The 25593-nt window shown below is 44.2% G+C and overlaps 1 protein-coding gene across 1 annotated transcript in view; it reads right to left on the bottom strand.

Moving 5' to 3' along the window:
• Positions 1-24858, bottom strand: part of LHCGR (luteinizing hormone/choriogonadotropin receptor) — a 63890-nt gene extending 39032 nt beyond the window's left edge. Inside the window, exons 1-3 of the mRNA XM_065929309.1 lie at positions 24695-24858; positions 3777-3848; positions 1446-1520 (exon numbers count right to left, since the gene is read on the bottom strand). Coding sequence (XP_065785381.1) covers positions 1446-1520; positions 3777-3848; positions 24695-24858 — 311 coding nt within the window. The remainder of the gene's footprint in view (positions 1-1445; positions 1521-3776; positions 3849-24694) is intronic.
• Between the last annotated feature and the right edge of the window lie 735 nt (positions 24859-25593).

Below are 25593 nucleotides of genomic sequence, written 5' to 3'. Positions count from 1 at the left end.
GTATCAATAAATTGATACTTTATCTATCTATAAATTGATACTTTATATAAAGATATCTTTATCTATTAAATAAAACTGCTTTACATCATGAGCAGTTTTATTTATCTCAAGCTGCTGTGGTTCAACATTGCTTGGGAAGTCTGTCAAAACTGCAGATTTTCAGATTTCCAGGTCCGGGTAGGACTGGTAATGGTAATGATGTAATGGAAATGACCTTCCCCTACCCCACTCCCACCATGAAACTCTACTTCACAGCGAAGTCCAGACCATACTTTTTGCACTTAAATACCTATTATTTTGGATTTCCCTCTGTTTGGTGAATTAGTTTTACTTCCCTGGTTACACTGTCATCTCTTGGGGGACGTGTAAATTTTACCTCCTCTGTATTCCAGGATCATTTGACCCTTAGTTGGACATGTGTACCCACATACTTATTAATTCGTTATTCTCTTTAGGTGATTGATAATTGGACCATTCATAGGGAGGCCTTGTGTACAGTGGAAAATGCGCAAGCTCTGAAGACATGGGCTGGGGTTGAATTCCAGCCCTGGCATTGTTGAAGGTGCCATTTTTGTCAAGTTACCGACCCTTCTGAGCCTCCAATCCTTCCTGTGAACAAAAGGATAATTATCCCACTTTGCAGGGCAGCTGCGAGAATTAAATGAACAACCTAGAGGAAATAAAGGCCAAGCACAAGTGCTCAAAATATGTTTGTTGCTAATATCATTTCTGCTTCCTTAACTTTGGAAACTTCTCTGCTGATGCAGCTTGTAGAAGTTCAGATTTGGGCCAAACTAGGCAGCAGTAAGAAGCCTGGTTTAGGAGTCACGGGACCTGATTTCTGGTCTTATTAACTCTGGCGCTAACTTGCTCTGTGACATCTGAAAACTGAATCAAGCTAGTCTTCTCCCATTCTCCCTTTTTTTGTAAATTGGAAGAAAATGATACTTTGGAAAGGATTATTATTAAGAACCAATTCAAAAACATCACAACAACAAATCCAACATACACATGTCAAACACTTTTACATGGTAGGTTTCCAAGAACCATTTACTAAATAAATGAATATGCCCAAATAGTCCCCAGTGAACTAATTCATGATCTCTAAGCTCCTTTCTAAATATTCCACCACCTCAAAGACTCCATACCCTCCCTGCCATGAGGTAAGAGCTACTTGGCAGGACTCCACAATGTCAATTTTAATTTCCAACTTTGTGTTGTGATGTTTCAGAGTTTATACAGCTCCCAGGGAGAAGCAGTTGTCACCATAGCAACCTGCAGGACACTGCAGTGACAGAAATTAGTGCCTGCCCAGACCTAGTAATTGCTGTAGTCTTTTCCTCTTGGATTCCTAGCTATGGATGCTTGAATACAAATACTGAGTGGGCTCCAGCCAGCGAGGGTAATAGTGTACAGCAATAAACTACCTGTTAGCTGATGCTTACATTTCAGACAAATTGAGGAGGTTGTCAAAGGCATTAGCTTCTATCTTTTCCAGGGAATCACTCTGAGAGATTTCACTAGGGGAGAGAGAGAAACAAAAAAGAAGAAGGAAAAGAAGCATGAAATAAATGACTGTTTCTGCATGATAATAAGCTGTGTGCATGACCCAACAATGGGGGGGGGGTGTCCTTTTAAAAAAGAACAGGGATGCCTTAAGTTGTCCTCACATCATAACGTGCTCACAACCTCCCTCTGGGAGCACGAATGGGTACCTGCAACCCAGATGCAGTTGAAATGCAAGTTTCAGTATTTCCTGTTGATGTGACAGTTTTTGCTTACTTATCTATGGGCTCAGAGTTACAGATTGTTGGAAGTAGACTTGCTCTTTGGGGAAATCCAGTCAGATTCCCTTGTTTTATAGCTTTGGGCATTAAAACTCTGAGAGGAGAGGCAAATAGTGCTTATAAGAAGATTCGGAATCAGGATCAAGATGTCTGGGTTTCCAACTCCATCACTCTAGTGAGGTTTTAATTTGGGTTAGGATTCCTGGCTTCTTAACTCTTTTGCAGACTCTTTAACCTCTGAGCCACCAGGGAAGCCCTTCTTAACTCTTTACTGCTACTGCTGCTGCTAAGTCACTTCAGTCGTGTCTGACTCCATGCGACCCCGTCCCTGGGATTCTCCAGGCAAGAACACTGGAGTGGGTTGCCATTTCCTTCTCCAATGCATGAAAGTGAGGAGTGAAAGTGAAGTCGCTCAGTCGTGTCCGACTCCTCGCAACCCCATGGACTATAGCCCACCAGGCTCCTCCGTCCATGGGATTTCCCAGGCAAGAGTACCGGAGTGGGGTGCCATTGCCTGAACACTTCACCCCTCTCCCAAATCCTGTTCTGAGGAGCTGCAGAGTGGTCAGCTCCCTGCATGAAGTGTCCTTATTGGGTTGTGACTGTCTATTTGTATTTGACCATTTTCCTCATTTTGTTAGCAAACTAAGGACAGACACTATATCCTAGTCACTCCTGAATCCCTAGTGGCTTCATATAGCCTGGCATTTAGGGTATCAATGAATGAATAGATAAGTGAATGAATTGATTTTTTTTTAAAGAGACACAAAGTAAAGGAACCAACTTTGCCATATATCACCCCCAAGCATCTGGGCAATGTCAATGTTACCCTAAAATCCCCTTATAAGCTACCATTTGCTTCCAGCTGAGAAAAAAGTCTCAAATTCTAAGAAGATTCACTGAAGGTTTCAGACTTGATGAGCTCTTTAGCCCACAGGAAGGCTGAGCCTAAGGCAGTTAAGGTCTTTTATGAACAACACAGTAGTGGATAGTTCCTAGGCTGATTCATCTTATTCCTACCTAATGGTTTTGCTTATTTAACTGTGGCTGCTTTTCTCAGTAGGAGGTCTTAATGCATTCAAAGTTTTCAAAACTCAACATTTAAAAATCTTGAGAGCAGAAGAGTAAAGGTTAGCCTCAAGCAAACTGACATTTCTGTAACCTGCAGTGAATTTCTTATAATATGCATTAATTCTTAACAAATTATTTTTAATGTTCCTATTGCTTGCTAATACCCTAAAGAGCAGTCAGAGTTTCCCCACAGAACTAGGACTGATGATGTAGCATCTTCAGAGATGCAGAACTGTTTTCAAAGCCCTGAAAATTTGTAAGATGCTCTTTGGAAGCATCTAAATGGCCTCTGAGGTCCTGTGACTCAGATTGACATTAAGGAGGATGCTGGAATCCATACTGTCTTTTCATATATGTGCTTTTGTGTCCTAGAAGCTGACCTAGGAACATAGGATTGAAGTTACATCAGATACAAATAGGAGATCACATTGCATTATCAGGCTGCTTTACACTTTTGATAAATGCCTTTTATCAATATAGATACAAATACTATGTTTGTCATACACTTATTATTTAGATACAAAGATAATCTTCTGATGCACAATAAACTTTCAACACATTTTCTTCTATGCAGGTGTTATCTAAAAATGCGACATGAGGGAACAGTCGCTCTAGCAGAGGGAGTTTTTTATGATTGAAATCTATCTTCTTTTCTACTGGAGTAGTTTATCATCACTTATCAAAATGCATTCAGTTTGTTGAGACTAGGTTAATTATCTGAATTTTAATGACTCTTGAAAATCATCCCTTTTCTTCAAAGGTCCTTGGGTATTATTTGTACTTTAAAGATAAAAATACTAGGGTTTCCTAAATACAGTTTCTCTCCTAGAAAAATTACCACTTTTCAACTATGTGTTCTCTGAGAAAAAAAATTTATTTCAATTATAAATGTCTTTTGATATGCAGTATCTTACTTACATTTTTATGACCTCATTAAGTCCTCTGAAAGCCTGAGATGGGATTACTTTGATAGGGAGATAGGTGAGTGATCTAGAAAAGAAAAAAGGAAAGCCAAGAGTTTAAGATTTAAGATTCAGCGCCTTTTAAGTTCATGAATGAAATGTGTGTGTATGTGTGTGACTGCAGAGTTCCCAATTGTTAGATTCAGGTTGAAAATTCTACCTTCTATCAATAAAGAAATGTGCCATGACTAATTCTTGGTCTTTATCAAAAAGTGTGTAATTTCGTTGTTAGGATAGTGAACCTTGGGATCAGATGTACCCAGGATCAAATCTCCAGTCTTCTACTACCTGGCTACAGGACCCTAGGCCTATTATTTAGATCCTCTATTGCAGGTCCTTTGTCTATCAAATGGAAATAATAATTTCTATTTCACAGGGTTGTTGTGAAGATTAATCAAGATAACCTGGATAAAGAATTGGGCTTGGTACCAAGTAAACAGTTAACACGTAGTTTTAGAGTGGACATATAAGCTTGTTGGGAGGATAGAAAAGAAGCTGTCTTGGGTAGAGTGGAGAAATGGGTGGTGAAAATACAATTGAAAACCAGGCAGGTAGGAGAAGGGAAGATTCACTAACAACATGCTCCTATTTTGCTCTATACCATCTTCCCCAAGTAGCCTATTTTAATATTATCTCAACCAGACCACTTTGCTCCTATGGTTAATCAAATGCCATTTTGATTTAATGCCATTAATCTCACACCATCTGAGGGAAACATCTAGAGAGACACCTTCAGGCTCTTACTTATATCCAGAAGAACAATCTGAGTGTTCCTGAATTGAGATCAAAGTTACGCGTTACAAAAAGTTGAGAAAAGAGTGGCCACTCAGCAAGAGAAAAATCAGAGTAGGACAACCCACGAGTGATAAAGGGACCCGGGTTAAGATACCGCAGGAGAAAGCGTCTGCAAGGCAGAGATGAAGGTTAGCCTGCATTTATCAAGCATCTACACTGATTCAAGGATTTGGCCCAGGGACTGGAGAGAGGAGGGGAGTGGACCAGGACATTTCAGGAGGGAAGTGGATATTGAGAATATGGAGAAGAGGAGTGGGAGATTCTGCCTTGCTTTTCTGTCCCTGCAGCAGAGACCGGCTTACCTGCTGGGAGAGAGCACCTCCTCCATGACGAGCAGATGAGAATCAGTGAGCTGTCTTAGAGTTCCAGAAAGGACTTGCTACTGGCACTTGTAACGTGCTGTGTAAACCATGCACACCCACCTATAACCTTATTTTATTCACTTAACAATGGTGTGAGGTGGGTATTTCCCTTCAATAGCAGAGGAAACTTGATCACAAGAAAGTAAGTAACCTGGACCAGGTAACATGACCAAGCTGACAGAGTCCAAACATTCTTTTCACTGTGCAATACTGGCTCCTAACCCACTCACTCTCTCTTCTTTTTTTCCCACCTTTATTGAGGGATAATTGACAAATATAATTGTATATATTTAAAGGGTACAACATTGATAATTAGATATATACAAATTAGATATATACATGCATTGTGGAATGATTACCAATATCAAGATGATGAACACATCCTGTCACCTCAACACATCCTGTCACACCTCAGTTAACATGTATGTGTGAGTGTGTGTATGTGGTAAGAGTATTCAGCTCAGTTCAGTTCAGTTCAGTCGCTCAGTCGTGTCCGACTCTTTGCGACCCCATGAATCGCAGCACGCCAGGCTTCCCTGTCCATCACCAGCTCCCAAAGTTTACTCAAACTCATGCCCATCGAGTCAGTGATGCCATCCAGCCATCTCATCCTCTCTTGTCCCCTTGTCCTCCTGCCCCCAATCCCTCCCAGCATCAGGGTCTTTTCCAATGAGTCAACTCTTCGCTCAGCAACTTTCAAATACACAATAGTCACCTATTCTTTTATTAATTTATTTATTTTAATTAGAGGCTAATTACTTTACAATATTGAAGTGGTTTTTGCCATACATTGACATGAGTCAGTCATGGGTGTATATGTATGTTCCCCATCCTGTACCCCCTCCCACCTCCCTCCCCATCCCATCCCTCAGGGTCATCCCAGTACACCAGCCGTGGGCACCCTGTCTCATGCATTGAACCTGAACTGGTGATCTGTTTCACATATGATAATATACATGTTTCAATGCTATTTTCTCAAATCATCCCACCCTCGCCTTCTCCCTCAGAGTCCAAAAGACTGTTCTATACATCTGTGTCTCTTTTGAATAGCCACCTATTCTTAACTATAGACACCTTGCTGTACATTAGGTCCTCAGAACCTATTCTTATAACTGAACGTTTGTACCCTTTGACTTGTATCTCTTCATTTCCCCAGTCACTGGTGATCACCATTTCTATTCTGTTTCTATCAAATTGTTTTCTTCACCCTAGATTTCAGAGAGAAATGATACCATGGAGCATTTGTCTTTCTCTAGCTTATTTCACTTAGCATAATGCTTTCCAGTTTCACCCATGTTGCTGCAAATGGCAAATTTCCTTCTTGTTATGTCTGAAAAATATTCTGTTGTATATATATATATGTGTGTGTGTGTGTATATATATATATATATATATATGTATATATATATATATATGCATACACACCATATTTTCTCTGTCCATTCATCTGTCAAATGACTTTAGGTTGTTTCTATATCTTGGCTATTATGAATAATGCTGCCATGAATATGGGGTGCAGATGTCTCCGAGAAGTAGTGATTTCATTTCTTTCGGATGTGTGCCAGGTCACTCACTCTTTCTGAATGAGCACAGTGAAAGGACAGGCCCTGGAACCTCTCTTCTCTTGAGAAGAAGCATGTTATGCTCTTGCTATTCCTCCTGCAAAGCAGCTTACCAGTAATTCCTCTCTAGGAGCTAATGCAAAGAAATTTCATTTTGCAGAAAAATACTTTCACTCAACAATTTCTTAGAGGTGTTACAACCTAGAACAAGTAATCCAAACTTGGTCCTCTGATTTTATTCCTGAAGACAGTCCCACCAAGCATATTCTTCAGTACCCAAACTTATTTAACAGGACATCTGAGAAGAACAGGGACAGGACAGGGAGAAATCTTCTTATGATGGCATGTTTGCTTCCTATATTTCTTCTGGAATCACGTCTGCTTGGCTTGCTGATTAAAAACACAGTTTTATTGCTCTCTGCACTGCCAAGTCAATAAATTTCCAGAAGAGAAAGCTGTATTCTACTGTACCCCATGCGACATCAATAAAACTGACAGCCAAATTCTGATTCCAGAATCTTTATTGCTGGGGATAATGCAGTGCAGAACATATTTTGGAGAGTGTTTACATAAAAGCTTCAACTGAACCCTTCAGAACTGTTTATTCATGCAAATGCAGCCCAGAAGCTGAAGCCTCTTAGCAGGCAGCCTCCTCCTCCAAAAGGGAGCACGTGTGGCTCCCAGGAGAGCAGTTGGGCTCAGAGCTGACCAGGGAGGACACCTGAGTGTTTGATTGATGGAGGGATGAGGGAAGAGGAGCAAGGGTTGGACAGAAGTGAGAGAAGCTGTAGATCATCACTGGCTGCTCCCGGTGACTGTGCAACAGCCCTGGTGCAAGATGAAATTTTGTAGAGTTGATGCTGCCGCAGAGCAGGGAAGGCTAGTGATGAGAGTGAAAACAGAGTGCCTACCATAAAAGAGACACCAGATGAACAGCAGGCAGCTTTATGGGTGTGGCTGCCCCAGAAAAGAGACCTGGGGGTCAGAGAATGGAGACAGCGATGGGGTGAGACAGGTGCACCAAGCTTTTCACAACAGAAGTGTTGTCATGAAGTGACATGGAGAAGGTGGGTCTATGAACCCCAAACAGTGTTCCCCACTGATGCATTTTTATTTTAGTGATATCATGTATTCCTTTCTGATTCATCTTCCAAGGGCAGCAGTTCTGAAGCATTCACATGTCTGTCTCCTGTATTTAAGTGTTTGTTCATATGGTCCATGATTTGTTAATAACCATCTCAATGTCTCCCTTTGGATGTGATCCTTTTCCTGATTGATGCTTCTGTGATTCTACCCCTGAAGCCAGAAGCTCTTAGCAATGTGAACAATTGTCCCAATAACCCTGCAGTTCTACTCCTGTATACATCCCAGGGAAGTTCTCACACTGATACTTAAGGAAACCTGCACAAAGATTTTCTTCATAGCATCAAGGGTGTGGAAGGCAACCTGAGTGTCTAGTACTGAGTGAGGGAATGGTGAAATGTACACACCCACCTAATGGGTCGGCAGGTAGGAGCGAGAGTGTAAAGGTAGACAGAGCAGCATGTGTGGATCTTAGAATCATGGTGTTAAGAGAAATACCTAAGGAATTAATGATATATATGCATAGTACTACTTGCAGAATTAAAATACACGCACACCAGACATTAGAGAACATATGAACATACATCGGGATGGTTGCCCGTGGTGCGCCTTAGTACCTGGAGCTGTGTTCCCCCAGCACTAGTACTTATTTTGGCCTTGATCCTGTACCCTGCCTGGTCTCCCCAAAGTCCATCCAGAAGGAGTGCCTCTGACCTTCCATCCTGCCAGTCACCAGATCTTCAGCCCTGTATTTCTGCCTCTCAGAAGACACTGCTGACCTAGATAGATTCCTAGGTGCTATCTGGTTCAGTTCAGTTCAGCCACTCAGTCGGGTCTGACTCTGCAACCCCACGACTGCAGGACTCCAGGCTTCCCTGTCCATCACCAACTCCCAGAGCTTGCTCAAACCCATGTCCATCGAGTTGGTGATGCCATCCAACCATCTCATCCTCTGCTGTCTGGTTAGGATCAATGTAATACCTCTCACTGCTGGGTTCTCACTTGCAGACTGGGTCCCATGGCATAGATGCTGACCCTGTGCTGGGGCCACCCAGTGAAGTTGGGTTAATTCCTCTAGTGGATGCTGTGGTAGGCTGCCAAGCTGCCACAGTCTCCTTTTAGGAGGTACTCTTTGGGAAGCGATAAAGAATCCACCTGCAATGCAGGAGATGTGGAGACATGGATTCTATCCCTGGGTCAGGAAGACCCCCTGGAGAAGGAAATGGTGATCCACTCCAGTATTCTTGCCTGGAAAATCTCATAGACAGAGGAGCCTGGTGGGCTACAGTCCATGGGGTTGCAAAAGAGTTGGACATGACTGACTGACTGAGCATAGCACCCATTCCCCCAGCTATTGGGAGAGTGGGCAACTCAAGTTCTCAGCTGAGTTGCCCTCCTGGAATTCCTGTCAGCCTTAGATTGCCACTTCACTCAATAGTAGGTCTTCTTTCCTGGGTATCCTGCATCCAGTGACTGGTCATGCCCATGCTTAGTTGTACCTGACTCTTTGCAACCCCATGGACTATATAGCCTGGCAGCCTTCTCTGTCCATGGGATTTTTCATGCAAGAACACTGGAGTGGGTGCCATTTCCTCCTCCAGGGGATCTTCCCGACCCAGGGATCAAACCTGCATCTCCTGCATTTGCCGCAGAATCTTTACCTGCTGAGCCATCGGGGAGGCCTGGATGCACAGACTAAAGGTCCAGCCCTTTTGTCTTGCCTAACGTGGAACTGCTCACAAGAGCCATCCTGCTTTCAGGCTTCCTTTACATCAACTCTTTCACCTGGGCCCCGACTCACTGCCCTTCCTAGCCAGCCCCAACTGTCAAGGCACCAGCTCACCTTCTGTCAGAGCCCAACAACATACACAAATAGCATTCAGATGAACCTAATCCCCTTGAAGAAGATAATGTCACATTATCAGGTCCTCCTTAATTGTTCCTAATGTCTCTTTGAGGACTCAAGGGTGGGGCTTGGGCCCCTCTCTTTTTTTTTTTTTTTTTCTTCTAAGTTTAATAATACAAATGACCTTGGAAGAAGCCAGTTTGTCCAGCTCACTGGTTTGTTAATGAACCTTCAACATAATGTTAGCAGGAGAGTTTCAGAATCAGGAGTTTCTTTGTCCCCCTTTAAAGAAGTCCAAGATTTAGAAATCCTTGTGTATCAAAACCTGTCCATTGGGAGACATTTGCATTATTAAAGAGCTCTTTGTTCTACAGGAGGATCTGATGAAAGGTTCCTTTAAATAGCCAACTCCCTAGGTGAATGAAAAATATGGTTTAACTGACACACTCTCCTTTTAAAGATAGGTATTGCCTCAAACCAATTACAACTGTAGGTTCCCCCACCTCACCCTGTGTTTTAAGAGCTTGGAGTGCACAGATGCTTTCCAGGGTAGGACCACCTGCTGAAGCCCACAGGCTGAGCAGGACCAGAGGAAGACAAGAGCCAGGGAAGAAATCCCATGCTAATCTGGAGTCCTCAAAGCCTGGATGGGGTCTTGCTCACCTCGCTGGAGCTTTCACCTCTTCTGCTCAGAATGGCAGAAATGAAATGTTTTTATTCACTTCCCTCTAATCGTTTAGAAAAGCCATCTGTATTACCGATTTAAGAAAGCTACAAACATCCAGCCATCTTTCATAGCTACACACCCTGAATTTTAAAACACTGCCCACTCCAGTGTTCTTGCCTGGAGAATCCCAGGGATGGGGAAGCCTGGTGGGCTGCCATCTATGGGGTCGCACAGAGTCAGACATGACTGAAGTGACTTAGCAGCAGCAGTAGCAGCAAAATCAGAGGAAGAGAAAAAGACATAAACCAGGGATGGTCAAAGATATTTTTGCAAATGAACTCAGAAATGGGAGCATTAAACACTGACTTGTTCAACTTTAAAAGAATGTTAATGTTTTTGCATTTATTACATAAGACCTTGTTCTACATTGAACAGGGACTTGAGAATTCCTGTGTTCTTTTCAAAGTCAGTCATTATAATAAACTTGCTTTCATCTTGGAATGAAGTAAAAATGACTTTTCCCTTCACAAATGATTTTAAACCTTTATGCTTTCAAATGCATTGATCTGTTTGGTAACTTCATTATTGAGTATGTCTTCCTTTATTGGCCTCTTGTCTTTAGCATTTACCTGGAGGAAACTGACATGTCAATGTTAACTGAAATATGAAGTCAGTATAGATGGACATCCAATATGTTAAAGTTTTACATCAGAAAATTTTAGAATACACTATTAGGCACTTCTGGCAGTAATATCAGAATAAAAAGCATTGCTTGCAAGTGGTTTGGTCCAACCCCTCACTTTAGATGAAGAATCTTAAGTGAGGACAAGTGAAATGACTTCCCTGAAACCGCAAGGCAGTTCAGCAGCAGATCTGGACTAGAACACAGGTTACTTTGTTCCTGGTCCAGTGCTCTGTCCTACATTAGTCAAATCACAACAGTCCCGTTCCTTAGGGGTGTGTTGATACACCCCACGACACAGTCCTCTGGTTCTTCTGCAAAAACCTTGCTTCTGTGAGAGCCACCAGCTTCTTGAGGGTGTATGCTCACAGTCTTTAACTTCAAAGTGTTAGTCACTCAGTCATGTCCAGCTCTTGGCGACCCCATGGTCTGTAGCCCAATTCCTCTGTCCACGGAATTCTCCAGGCAAGAATCCTGGAGTGGATGGCCAGTCTCTTCTCCAGGGGGTTGTCCCAACCCAGGGATTGAACCCAGGTCTCCTGCACTGCACGCAGATTCTTTACCATCTGAGCCACCAGGGAAGTCCCCTAACTTCAAAGGTGTAGCTCAGATTCCTGTTCTCCCATGAAGCTTTTAGAGCCTACCAGGGTGCTTTTTCTTCCTCTCCCCTGTCTTCCTTAGCACTAATGACTACATTAAAAATAGTTTCTCTTTTTCTGCACTGTTTTTTTTTTTTGAGAATTCATCAGGTGTTTTGTATGAGTGTTTCCTCTGTTCACTATTGAATTCCCAGTGTCGGTTAGATTCTGCCTTCAGACCAGGAAGGCAGAATCCAGCCTTCACAGCCCCTTTATTCTTTTCCCACTGTCATTCTCCTTGGCCATTCTTCACCTTGACTGCTCCATAGTCTACATATTGGTTTTTCTTCACTCTATCCTGAGTTTCCTCTGCCTGGTATGTCATTTCCTGATAACTCCCACCACGTCACTCTAAGACTCAGATTCTTCTGTCCCTCCTGTTGACCTGTCTACTTTTCTACAAATGTCTCAGCCTTGCATTCAAGGCCCCTGAAACAAAGGCTTAAACTTCATTTGCCAGTCTTATCACCCACACTTCCCCTCATATAACCAATACACTAAACTTGCAGTGTCCAAAAATGCAGCCACCAGCCACATATGGGTATTGAGCACTTGAAACATGTCCAGGCCAAACAGAGATACACTGTAAGTTTCAAATACACACCAGACGTCAAAGACTTGGCAAAACAAAATGAAGTATCTCATTAATGATTTTTATGTTGGTTGATGTTGAGGTGTATGTGGCTGAACCACACTGACTCTCTTTTTCTCAGCTCTCTCTTAGGCCCACAGTCTTACCCCTCTCCTTTCTGCATGGCTGACCTTTAGAGCACTCACAAGGAATGCACCCAAACTAGATGAGTTTCCTGTCACCTTTTACCCTTGTCTCCATCCAAAATGAAAACTGGAAGAATGCCTCCTGCTGATGCAGATGATTAATGGTCAAGAAACCCCCAAGGGGAAGGAAAAACCCCTGGTTCCCATCTGGTGTGAACCTGTTTCTCCATGGCAGTCAGGTTCTATTTTTAGCTCTAGTCCCTGTAAAGCCCCCCTTTCCACACCCTGCAGTATGGAGTACAACTGCGAATGCTGTCCACTTAATCCCACCTGTATATAAGTTACCCTCAATAAGCTTCATAGTTGCACTTCATGAAGGTGCCTGTTTTGTTTTTCAATCTGAAGTTTAGAAGACATTATTTAATATAATAATTTTGCCTTCCAACAAAAATTCAATACTGAATATTCAACATTTCAATATTCAATTGAATATTCAAAATTCAATTTCACCTTCCAACAAAAATGATTTTGTACATTTGGATTAAATAAAATATTTTACCAACCTAGACAGCATATTAAAAAGCAGAAACATTACTTTGTCAACAAAGGTCCATCTAGTCAAGGCTATGGTTTTTCCAGTAGTCATGTATGGATGTGAGAGTTGGACTATAAAGAAAGCTGAGCGCTGAAGAATTGATGCTTTTGAACTGTGGTGTTGGAGAAGACTCTTAAGAGTCCCTTGGACTGCAAGGAGATCCAACTAGTCCATCCTAAAGGAAATCAGCCCTAGGTGTTCATTGGAAGAACTGATGTTGAAGCTGAAACTCCAACACTTTGGCCTCCTGATGTGAAGAGCTGACTCATCTGAAAAGACCCAGATGCTGGGAAAGATTGAAGGCAGGAGGAGAAGGGGAGAACAGAGGATGAGATGGTTGTATGGCATCACCGACTCAATGGACATGGGTTTGGGTGGACTCCAGGAGTTGGTGATGGACAGGGAAGCCTGGCGTGCTGTGGTTCATGGGGTCGCAAAGAGTCAGACACGATTGAGCGACTGAACTGAACTGAAACTTTATTTCACCTTTTTAAACCTCTTAAAATGTGGCTATTAAAAGTTAAAATGACACTTGTGACTAACATATTTCTACTGGACAGTGCCTCCCTAGACAAATCAGACTGTCGTGTTACTTGTATTTGCCTCACATTGTCCTGCCTTCATTCACACTGTTTCTGCCACCTGGCACATCCACCCTTCTCTGCTGGTCAGATTCTACCCTTGGTTAAGGTCTAGCTCAGGTGCTGTGTACTTTATGGAATGTGTCTTCATCACCATTTGCATGTGCTTTCTCTCTGGAAGGCAGCATGGTGGGAAAGTGACAGTACAGATCCAGGAACCAGACTGCGTGGGTGCATTTTACGTGTATAAAGTGTGATGATGCTAACTACTGCACAGGTTTTTGAGATTCAGTAAGAAAATGTTTATGTAATATTAATACAGCATCTCTCACAAGATTAGAGCTCAATGGTGCTGCTGCTGCTAAGTCGCTTCAGCCGTGTCCGACTCCGTGTGATCCCATAAATGGCAGCCCACCAGGCTCCCCCGTCCCTGGGATTCTCCAGGCAAGAACACTGGAGTGGGTTGCCATTTCCTTCTCCAGTGCAGGAAAGTGAAAGTGAAGTCGCTCAGTCGTGTCTGTCTCGTAGGGACCCCATGAACTGCAGCCTACCAGGCTCCTCCATCCATGGGATTTTCCAGGCAAGAACACTGGAGTGGGTTGCCATTGCCTTCTACGTTAGAGCTCAATAAGTACTTTTAATTCCCAGCTGCTTGCTGTGAATGGTTCAAGCTACCCCAGCCATGCCTCACGACAACTCTGCCTCCTTGGTGGGGCTGGGGTAGGGTGGACTCAGGACTTTGGAATGGATTCTTCTATTTGTCCAACACTTATGTCGACAAAGTGCCTGTGACTTGTCTCCAATCTTTACTCTGCTGACTATACATAGGACAACTGAGAGGGTGGACATTCCCACTTGGCACCTTTCCGTTGAGCTCACGTATTCCTTGTAGACTGTGTCTGATAGGCTTTTAAAGAAATGATAAGGAAATGATAAAGAACAACCTTCCATTAAATATTTCAACTCTAGGGAGCCACTCTGCAGAGTTCTCATTTGCTCATTGATTCTAAAAAGTATGATCAGTTGCAACTCTCCCACTGGAAAGTACAATTTGAGTGACTCTTCTTTAAGACAGCCTTTGCAAAGCACCCAAGAAGCTTGAGGAGTTTATGAATTACAATGTGAACCAAGAGGTTCAAGAAGATTCCCTGGGTAATGGATTTTCCAAGTCATTTGAGCAACAACGAAATTAAAAATGTAAAACCTTAGAGGAAAAATGGCCAACACATCCAAGCCCTTACTCAAGACCCATCTAAAGTTTTCTAAAGACACAAAGCAAAATAACCCAATCTCTACCCCCAAACTCGAATTCTTCTAGCAATAATATAACATGACAAGAATAACTCTGGTAAATAAAACTACATGTTGAATCTTCCCCAGGGAAGGTGTGCATTTTCTATAATGATTTCTCAAAAATATTTCTTAGAAGCAGAGAACATTACATTGTCAGGGCAGTCACATTGCAGCCATGCTTCAGGAGCCTCCTTCATTACAAGCTTCTGTGTCCAGACACATTTTTATTTTTTTGGTGAGCCTGTGAAAGCTGGTTGCAACTGATATACTACATGCTTTTATTTTTTTTTTATTAAAAAAAATTTTTTTTTGTTAGTTGGAGGCTAATTACTTCACGACATTTCAGTGTACTACATGCTTTTAATTAATTTGATGGAATGGGTTTGAATTGCCTGAAATTACTGGCATGTGTACCTTCCCTTTTCACTAGCTCCTCGGATCCGGTAGACACCAGTTTGTGTGGTTGCCTGGTTCAAAAAGGCCCCTTGTCTGGAAGCATCTCAGCGCTGCTTGCAACAGCGTGGAGGCATCTCATTGTCTGTGCTCCAGTATCAGCAGTGGGATGGGGCACCATCAGATTCTCTCTCTGGGAATTTGAAACTTTTGATAGGTCTTTGGAGCTGATTCATTACAAAGGTGGAATCTAGAGAAAAGTTCCCTGACCTCTTGCTGCTAAAATGCCAAATTCTCTCTGGATCTTGCTCATATCCTTCTAGCTCCTTATTCTTCTGTTAAGTTAATCTCTCATGATTAAATCTGTCAGAGTTGATTTCTGGTGCATGCAAATAAGAAAAGCCTTCATCAGAACCGCACCCATTGTTTCCAGGGGGAAGTCATCCACTCTCCATTGATGATCCACAACACAGACAGGGCACATGCCTGGTGGTCCATGAGAGAGCAGAAGGCTTTGAACAGTGGTTCCCTGGTGGCCTCATCAAGCTGGTTTCAAAGGCCAAGATGAAGCCTGGGGGATAACCATGTTATCCCACTGCCCCTGCAGAGAGTGAGGCTTAAAGAACTACAGCTCAACAATCCCTTCACCAAGGTGTCTTTGTTACTCTGGCTACAAGGGACAGAATCTTCCTCTGAAATCTCACTAGACCGTGTGTGTAACCTTTATCTGGCTTTTATCACCTTCTGCATTTCTGTCAGTTATCTGAGAATGAGTCCTCTCGCTCCTATGGCTGGAAGACTACAAGCTCTTGAGGGGCAGGGGCTGGTCTGTGGATCCTGTGCATCGCCCCAGACATGTCAGGACCTAGTTCCTGAGTGGTCAGCAAGCCTGACCTGAAGGCTTTCTGTGTGTCCAGCCTCAGGCTTAGGGAAGGGGAAAGGACCCAGAATAGGCTTGGATGCCCTAGCTGGGCAGATAGGACTGGCCCAGTTAAATGATAGAAAACAGAGTATAATCACGTATTACGTGACATGTGTGAGAGGCAGCTCAGCCGGTGCTGAAAAGACCAGCATATATGAGTTCCAGGCAATAATGAGCTCTGGTATTTCAGGATTCTAACTTATTTACCTTCCAGGCTGAGAAGACCCCGTGGGTCATTTTCTCTAATTAACACCTCACGGGAGCAAAACTATTCCATCAGGCTTCCCCCTTGGATGATAGATATTTACTGTTCAACTTCAAGCTGTAGGCTTTTCAGGTCTTCTCTGCACCATCAGTTTATTACAATAATCCTTTGTAGTTATGGAAAACCCTCATTTCCGAGTACTTTTGGCCCTGCTGTCTCGGTTATCTTCACCACAGTCAACCCCACTCAGGGGTAAGAATCATGACACCCCTTTTACAGACAGCACAGAGGTTTTCTTGCTGTCCTGAGCCCACACTGCAAATTAGGGAAAGGGGGACCTGGTGCTAGGACTCATGTCTGCCTGGTCTACGTCCTGTTGATCAGTTCAGATAATTTGGGGAATGTGCTGGGCCTTATCCTGTTGTACCAGGGTGTCTTCACCCCCGTGGGCTGAGAAAGGCTCTCTACTGCTGCTCCCGAGGTAGCATTATGAACCCAGGAGTCACCTCATTTTATCAGCGTCAAGGACAAACTTAACAGCAGCAAGGGATAAAGTTTTCCTTCTGAAAGTTGAGTTTCACTTGTAGATTGGACTTTTCATACTCTGGCTCAGGTGGCATTCAAGACTCGTGGTTCAGGGCCACCAGAGAACAGCTGTGAGTGGCGTGCCAGCATGGAGGCGGGCGGCATCTCCTAGTGAGGCAGAAGCTGAGAGTAAATGAGGACCATGTGGGGAAGCAGCTAGAAGCTTCCCACTAAGTCAGGGAGCCCACCTGCCTGGTGGGTGGGATTATTTTAATTTCCTTCTTTAAAAAAAAAAAAAGAACTGGTGTAAAACTTGTTAAAATCTGCATTAAATGTGATTTTTTTGCACACTAAGAGGAGCTGCCAGAACGGAAGACATATGCTCCCATGGAGCCAGCCCTCTTGGGTCTGGTTGGAAAGCAGCAGGGCCTCTCTCCACCACCATGACCCACTGGCTTTAAAATTCCATGTGTGAGACCAAAGTCACACATGGCCAAGATGCTGACTGGTGCAGCCAGCCTGGGAGATTTTATTTTGGAAAGAAAGCTTTTGTGTCTCATTTTTTAAGACATGAAAAGAAGCCAAATTGAGGAGATTAGAAAGAAGGTAGAGGTGGGTAAAGGAGCAGAACTGGAGCCCTGAATTAATCTAGCACATTGCTTTTGAAATAAGAAAAAGGATAATGTAGAGAAAATCCAAGGAATTATTGCTCTGCAAGGGGAAGGCTGGATCCAATGCCAAAGGGATCTGTGTGTGGAGCTTTTTGGCTCCACACTTCCACTGAGATTCTGGGAGCTCTGCTGCTTGCATTTTAGTGTCCTTCTAGGGGCCACTTTCCCCAAAAGGATGATTTCTAAACTAATAAAATCTGGCCCTTGCAAAGCTTCCCCCAGGGAGTCTGTTTATAGGCACAGCCAGATTTAAGAATTGTCTTGAAGATAATAACTGGGAGAGCTGAGTCAGAACTGAAGTTCAAGATCAACCTCTATCTTGGGTCTTTCTTTCTTTCTGTTTTTGTGGGAGTAAGGTAGGAAGGTGGAGCATGAGCTTTCAGAATTCTGAGATTTTTTTTGAGGGGGGGTCTGGTTCAGCTGCAGGGAAGCTGAAGGTAGGGCCAAGCTGTCTTACTTGAAAGAGTTTAGTAGGCTTCCCTCTGTCCTCTGGAGTCCTACCTGGTGCCCTGACCCGGGAACCAATAGGTCTCAATTCACGTGGCCCTGGTGGTGGTTTTGTTTTCATGGGTCCTGGGCTGGGGATTGACTTTTCTCTAGTGAATGAGTTAAAACAAATTGACAACAAAAATTAGAACAATCCATGGGACTGTTGGGATATGCTATCAATAATATAGGTAAGCTTCCAGTCTTGCTTCTCAGGGTGGCCCTTTTAAAGGACAGATTGGGGCAGCCTGCAAAATCTGGGGCCTGGATGTTGATATAATAGAAAGAACCCCCTCTGAAACCCATAGCACCTCACCTTCCCATTTTCTAGGATGGAGATTTTTTTTTCATTTTTTTAAATTGGAGGATAATTGCTTTACAGTGTTGTGTTGATTTCTGTCATATAACAATGTGATTCAGCCAGAAGTATACACATGTCTCCTCCCTCTTGAACCTTCCTGCCACCCCCCACCCCATCCCAACCTTCTAGGTTGTCACAGAGCACTGGGTTGAGCTCCCTACGTTATATAGGAACTTCCCACTAGCTGTCTGTTTTACACATGGTGATGTCTATGCTTCAGTGCTGCTCTCTCCATTCATCTCACTCTCTCCTTTTCCTGCTGTGTCCACAGTCTGTTCTCTATGTCTGCGTCTTTATTCTTGCCTTGTAAATAGTTACATCAGTACCATATTTCTAGATTTCATATATATGCATTGATACATGATGTTTGTTTTTCTCTTTCTGACTTACTTCACTCCTTATAATAGGCTCTAGATTCATCCACCTCACTAGGACTTATTCAAATTTGTTCCTTTTTATGGCTGAGTAATATTCCATTGTATATGTGTACCATAACTCTTTATCCATTCAGCCGTAGGTGGATATCTATGTTGTTTCCATGTCCTAGCTATTGTAAATAGTGCTGCAATAAAGTACATGTGTCTTTTAAAATTATTGTTTTATTAGGGTATATGCCTGTAGGGTATATGCCTAGTAGTGGGATTGCTAGATCATATGGTAGTTTTATTCCTAGTTTTTTTTTTTTTTTTTTTTTAATAAGTCTCTAGGATGGAGATTTTAAAGTAACAGTTAGGTGTGGTACAAGCTTTCCTTTTGCACTGGTTCATTTTTCCTGTTCAGCTCAATTTGATCATCACATAGTTCAACAGACACTTTAATCATACTACCTGTGAACTTTTGGAAATTCTGAGGTGAATAAGACCCCTTCAGGTGCTTCTCACTTTAGCACAATGATTCAAAACCATGGTGGAGTAAGGTGGGGACTCCCACTCCCCACCCCAACACACACTCTCACCAGGGGCATTTGACTAATATCTAGAGAAATTTTTGTTTGTCATCATATGAGAGGGTAGAGCTCCTGGCATATAGCAGGTGGAGGACAGGGGTGTGGCCAGACACCCTACAGTGTACCAAATAGCTGCCCACAACAAATGATTATCTGGCCCCAGAGAACAGCTGTGCTGAGGTTGAGGAAGCCTGATGTTGCAGACGAGGTACATGTGGAATAAACAGTTTATATGGGGGTATGCAAAAGCAGATGTAAGTACAAGGTATCAAAGCAAGTGTGTGTATATGGGAGAGAGGGGCCATGGGGAAAACTTGTTGGGAAGTGACTTCAAATCATGATTTTTATTTACTGCCTTTGTAATCAACTATCCAAGGATGACTTTGAAAGTTTATTAGTCAAGAACTACATATTAGGAATTTTTTTTTTCTTTTTGCACAACTATGAGTAATTTAATCAAACATTCCTGATAACTTTATATTTCCCCTTACAAAAAAATTTCCCCAAAGAACCCGGGAGAGGTATAAAAAGGGAAGAATACATTCAACTTTATTCTTGGCTTCTCAGCAAGGAAATCTCTAGTCCAGTCTCAGCTGTGCTTTTCTTTCACCTGGATTCTCCTTTCCTTCTCTCCTTCAAGGCTTAGCCTCATAACTCTTAGTCCATGACGCCTTCCCTTGGAGATTTCAGTGCATAGGGAGTGGTCTGTTCCCCGAACTCCCCGGAGCCTGGTTGCCTCTCTCTCCTTACCTACACTTGTTTCTGCCTAGACTGTGGGGTCCTCAAGGACAGGGACCCTCCATTGGTATAGCCCTCTACAGCACAGAACATGCTCTGGATCCCGATTTACACTCAAGGTAGGAGAAGGAGAAAGACATTCAGGAAAGATGTTCAGAAAATTAACATCTTCCTGTGACACTGGACTGACAGATACAGCACGTTTTCTCCTTCTAAAGTCTCTGGATTGTGTCTTATAATAAAGTCTAAAAGTTTAATCTCTGTTTAGTAGGCACAACATGCAAAAAATAAACTGTCATTATTATTATTAGCATTTTCTTACTAACAGATTTTTCAGAAGCTGTTTCCATATCAAGCAGATCAACCTTTCTGTTGTCATAGAGACAAAGATCTTTATATAACCATAGGCAAGGTGAGATTTTTTTTTTTTCTCTTTCTCTCCTTCTACTTGTCTGGAACTAATAAGAAAAGGAAAAGGAAATTTTTAAAATTAATTATTTTAGATTTTTTCCTGCAGTTAAAATGTGTGAACACATGGGAGGCTTTTTTTTTTTTTTTTTGTATTACATTTTAGATTTTAAATACTTAATTTTTTAATAAAATATTGTTGGGCTAGAAAGATCTGAACAGCAGAATGATGCCATTTTCAAAATTTGAAGGCAGTGGGCTTATTAATGATAAGCAATTATTATCTATGTTCCTTTTTTTTAAAAACCAAATAGTGGACTTCAGATGGAAGTCTTATAAGGCAGGACTACCAAGACCTGAAATGATTAAAACATAAACTAGCATATACTGATGGACCAGTGATGAATTCTAAGGTGCTCTGTGGTACTCACTGTCCAACCTGCAGAATTGAGAGAGCCATCCTTCACTCCACAAAATCAAACCCTGTGGATGACTTAGTGCAAAACTACATCCTTCTCATCCTTTATCTCATAATTTCAACTCTCTTCTTTTTATGAACTCCCAATAACTTGTTATTTGTGTCATTTTCTGTCTCATAATTACTGTTTACCACTTCATTCATCATTAAGAAAAGAGGATTTCAGCATGAACCCATTCACTTTTTCTTTCCTTTGCCTCAGTGTTAAATTACACCTTTATCCATCTGTCTTCTTCCCTCAGGACTCAGAAGTATCCCTCTATTTTAAGAATTACCCCTTCCCCTTTGATCTGATGCCAGTGCCTTCCTCCCACTCACACTGACATCTTATACCATCATTCCTTGCATCTTCAATCTGTCCTTCTCCATAGATTCCTTCCTCTACTCCTTTTTGAAGACAAGACCAGAAAAATAAGAAATAACTTTTCTTAATCATGTTTGTTTTTCCATATGTCTCAGACTTTGAGGTTTTAATCTGATAACAACTGCCTTTTTTTTTTTTCTTCAATAAATAGGTATTGTTTATGTGTATGTGTGCTGGAGTGGATGTTCGAGGAGAGGGAGAAGAGAAGTTTATGGCACATAGACGTTCTAACCATTCTTCTTGCTTTCCAGATCATATCCTCCATGGAGAGCAACTGGGACTTCCCATGTGGCGGTAGCTGTAGAACCTGCCTGCCAATGCAGGAGATGCAAAAGATATGGTGTTCAATCCCTGGGTTGGAAAGATCCCTTGGAGTAGGAAATGGGCAACCCACTCCAGTATTCTTGCCTGGAAAATTGCATGGACAGTGGATTCTGGTGGACTGCAGCCCATGAGGTTGCAAAAGTTGGACATGACTAGCGACTGAGCACTGGCGAGCAATACCTCATTGCTCAAACTTTAGCATCTATCAGAATCTCTCAGGGAGGTTGTTCAAATGCAGACTGCTGGACTATACCCTTGGAGTTTCCGATGCAGTAGATTGGGGCTGGGGCCTGAGAGCATGCATTTCTAACATTTTCCAGGTGATGTTTATGCTCCTGGTCTGAGGAACATTGTCTTAAAGAAGCTATACTCCTATTAATTCTTATGCAACTCTCTTATCATATGCATGTTTAAATCACCCTTATCATGCTGAGAAACTTATCCCCTTTTGGCCTCTATAGGCTCCACCTCCATTGGGTTCTCCCTTGAAGGATAAAGTCATCTCTCAATTCTCTGATCCTTGGGAAGCCTGGCCTTGTGAGGGTCAGAGTGTATGCTGAACTAAGGGGTTTTAAAGTCTAGGAGAAGCTGCTGCTGGCATGTGTGACAAAATAGTGCATGTGAAGGGAGGAAGGTCAAGGATTCTGTAGCATTCCCCAGGGATGCTAAGGGCTTCAGAGCCTGGGCAGTTGGCTCCTTCTGGGGAATGCGACTAGGACTAGCCAGCCCCAGCATGCTAACAGTGCTTATACTGTGCCTGCTTCCCACCTTCATCCCCAAACCCAGTCAACCTTGTAAATCTTTCTGAGGGGTTCGAGGCTTCTCTAAACTGTACTTTGGGGGCAGTGAGAGAATCTGTTGAGTTTTAGTCTTTTCACTTCAGCCTACGCCAGGGGAGAGGTACTCCCTTCCTGAGACCAGCGTGGGAGTGGCGGCAGGAACTGTTGAGAGAGCCCAGTGAGAAGCTGAATCTGAAAGGGGCTGGGACTTGACTCTCTTTCCTGTCTCCATCAGGAGGTGCTCCCTGCGTGTGTGCTCAGTCACTTCAGCCGGGTCTGAGTCTTTACCACCCTGTGGTCTGTAGTCCACCAGGCTCCTCTGTCCGTGAGATTTTCCAGGCAAGAATACTGGAGAGGGTTGCCACGCCCCACTCCAGGGAATCTTCCTGAACCAGGGATCAAACCCATGACTCCCGTGTCTCCTGCGTTGCAGGTGGATTCTTTACCACTGAGCCATTAAGGAAACCCACAGGAGGTTCTCTGCTGCTGCTGCTGCTAAGTCGCTTCAGTCGTGTCCGACTCTGTGCGACCCCATAGACGGCAGCCCACCAGGCTCCCCCGTCCCTGGGATTCTCCAGGCAAGAACACTGGAGTGGGTTGCCATTTCCTTCTCCAATGCATGAAAGTGAAAAGTGAAAGTGAAGTCGCTCAGTCGTGTCCGACTCTTTGCGACCCCATGGACTGCAGCCCACCAGGCTCCTCCGTCCATGGGATTTTCCAGGGAAGAGTACCGGAGTGGGGTGCCATTGCCTTCTCCCAGGAGGTTCTCTACTCAATGCCAATTTGGCAAAAGTGAGAACTTTTTTTTTTTTTTAAGGAAGGGGTAATTTTCTTACAAAAACGAGAACATATTAATAGCAAGTTAAGTCCTATCTTTGCAACTCAGTAGCTGTGGGACCTTGGGGAGGTTTTTCTACCTCTTCGGATCCCAGTTTCTTATAACCTGCATGATAAGTAATTCGTGAGTAAGAAAGGCACAGTGTGGGTGGCACAGTCACCCATGAAGGCAAGCTGGGAGGCTTGTCCGGGAAGGACAAGGGCTGGAAGGACTTGGAAGGCAGTTTCCATGGATTTATTTATTGATTGAAACAAATTCTATCAGCATGGTCCTTACCTTCAGGGAATTGAGCTGACAAGATAATTAATGGAAACCAATTAATATAAACTCCTCAACCTTTACACTGTGTCTCTCAACCACAAATATTCTCCAAAGGCCACTAACTCTTCCAGAGGAGAAGCTCAGCTCCTCAAGAGCCTGGAGGGGCTGAGTTTCGAAGTGGGCTCCTCACAGACTTCTGGGAGCCCATGGAAATGGGGTGGGGGGATCGCCTTCCTCCCCCAGCATGGAATTCCATCACAGCTATTGGTTAGAACAGAACCAAGACCTCCACCAACCTGGTGCCTTTGGTATACATTTATAGTCCTCTTCTTTCTCTTTCCTTTTCTCTTTTAACACCTCTACCAAGATGTAATTTATATACAATACAATTCACCCATTTTAACTGTATAATGCAATGTTTTTTAGTTTGTTCAGGGAGTTGTGCGACCATGACCACCATCGAATTTTAGATAATTTTCATCACCTCAAAAAGCAATAGCCATTTGCAGTCACTGGGCCTTCACTCCAACCGGATGGCTGCTAATCTCCTTCCTGTTTATCTGGACATGTCATCTAAATAGAACCATGTACCTTGTGCTACCTTTTTCCCAAATCGAAAAAGTCTGCTGACACTCTGATACACTTGTGCCAAAGGCCCTCCTCTCGTCTTTACCCCATCAGTCTTTACCCCAGCTTCCTCTGCCTGTCTGCCCATGTGTCCAGCTCCCTAAGGGGTGGTGGTGTGCCAGAGCTGGGACTCAGGGCCTCTCACTGATTAGGCAGCCAGATTGAAATGCAAGCATATCTGGTCAGACACCCAGGCTGAAACCCAAGTCCATCCGAGGCTGGGGCGGAGCAGTGGCTGGTATGCTCCAGCCACTGGAATTGTAGGTGGCCCTGGTGGGCCAGCAGACCCCACTGAGTGACCATCAGGTCTGAGCACCCCATTTCTAGAGGACCACGGGGCACCAGAACTCACAGGAACCTTCGCCAGCCTGGCTGGCCCAAGGCTCGAAGACCACGCAAGACTTCTCGTGTCTGACGCCCCGTCCCCTTTCCGCAGCTGCTGGGAGACGCCTTCCCATGTGGCCTGTGGGCAGTTCCACGCCCCTGGCCATGGTCCCATCCAGGGCGAAAGACTGGGTCCGGGGCCGCCAGGGGCTGGAAGGTGCACGGGGCCCAGGCGCGGGAGAGCGTGGCAAAGACAGCTCCCAAGCTTGCGCTTCTCATCACCCTGAGAAGTGGTGGAGCTCGACAGGCACCGCGTCCTTCTCCAAGCATCCAGGTAAAGGGGTCAAAGAGCAGGGAGGCCAGGCGGCCGGAGGGTGCCTGGGCGGGGGCGCCGCGTACTCACAGTCGGCTGAGGCCGGCCCGCGGGCCGGGGCAGCGCAGGGCGCCGTCGGGCGGGCAGCTGCAGGGCTCCGGGCAGGGCGCCGGGCGCAGCGCCCAGAGCAGCGGCGCCGGCGGCAGCAGCAGCAGCGCCAGCAGCAGCCGCGGCGCGAGGGACGGCCGTCCCATGGCCGGAGCCGGAGCGCGGGCTCCTGCCGCAGGGCCGCCGCCCCAGCAGCCACAAGTGCGGCCCGCGCCCCTCTCCCCGCCCCCTGGCCTGCCCTCCCTCCTCCCACGCCGGCCGGCCCGCCCGGCCCCCCGCCCCCGACGGCGCCCCCGCGGCTGAGCCTCGCACTCCTTCCACTCGGGACTGTGGTCCATCACCTCCTTTCCGCTCTGTTCCCTGGCCCATCCTGTCCATCTGCAAGGGGCCCTAGGTACAGGAGGCAGCATGTGGAGGTGGTGAATGCTTTGGATAAGGGAAGAGGACGGAGTTCTGAACTCTCCCGGCTCTGCTGTAACTATATGTGAGGTCCAGGGAGAACCTCTCATTTCCTTTCATCTGTGACAGGAGCAGACTGATGGTCCATACCAGCTCTGTCCACTTCAGAAGCGGGGAGAGTGCCGAGCTCAGACGCTCCTGCTCCTGTCTTTCATTCTCAGCCCCCAAATCCTGTCCCCTTTTCTCGCACCAACTCCCTCATCCTACAGTTAATCTCTGTCCTCCCAACATCCCCAGTAATCTCTCTGTGTTTCTCTCAGTAGGAACCACTTTCCTCCTTATAGGCATTTGAGTGTGTTCTCTATCTTCACTATAGATCGTGAAGTCCAGTTGGGGTTTATTTTATATTTCTGGTTTCTACATGGTAATTCCTCAGTAAAGATTTGCTGAAAGAATGAAACTGCTATAATAATGAGCAGCAG

Source organism: Muntiacus reevesi, chromosome 3 (assembly GCF_963930625.1).
Source record: "Muntiacus reevesi chromosome 3, mMunRee1.1, whole genome shotgun sequence".
Lineage (NCBI taxonomy): Eukaryota > Metazoa > Chordata > Mammalia > Artiodactyla > Cervidae > Muntiacus > Muntiacus reevesi.
The sequence above is the reverse complement of the archived record's forward strand: the minus strand, read 5'-3'. Positions and strand labels throughout refer to the sequence as shown.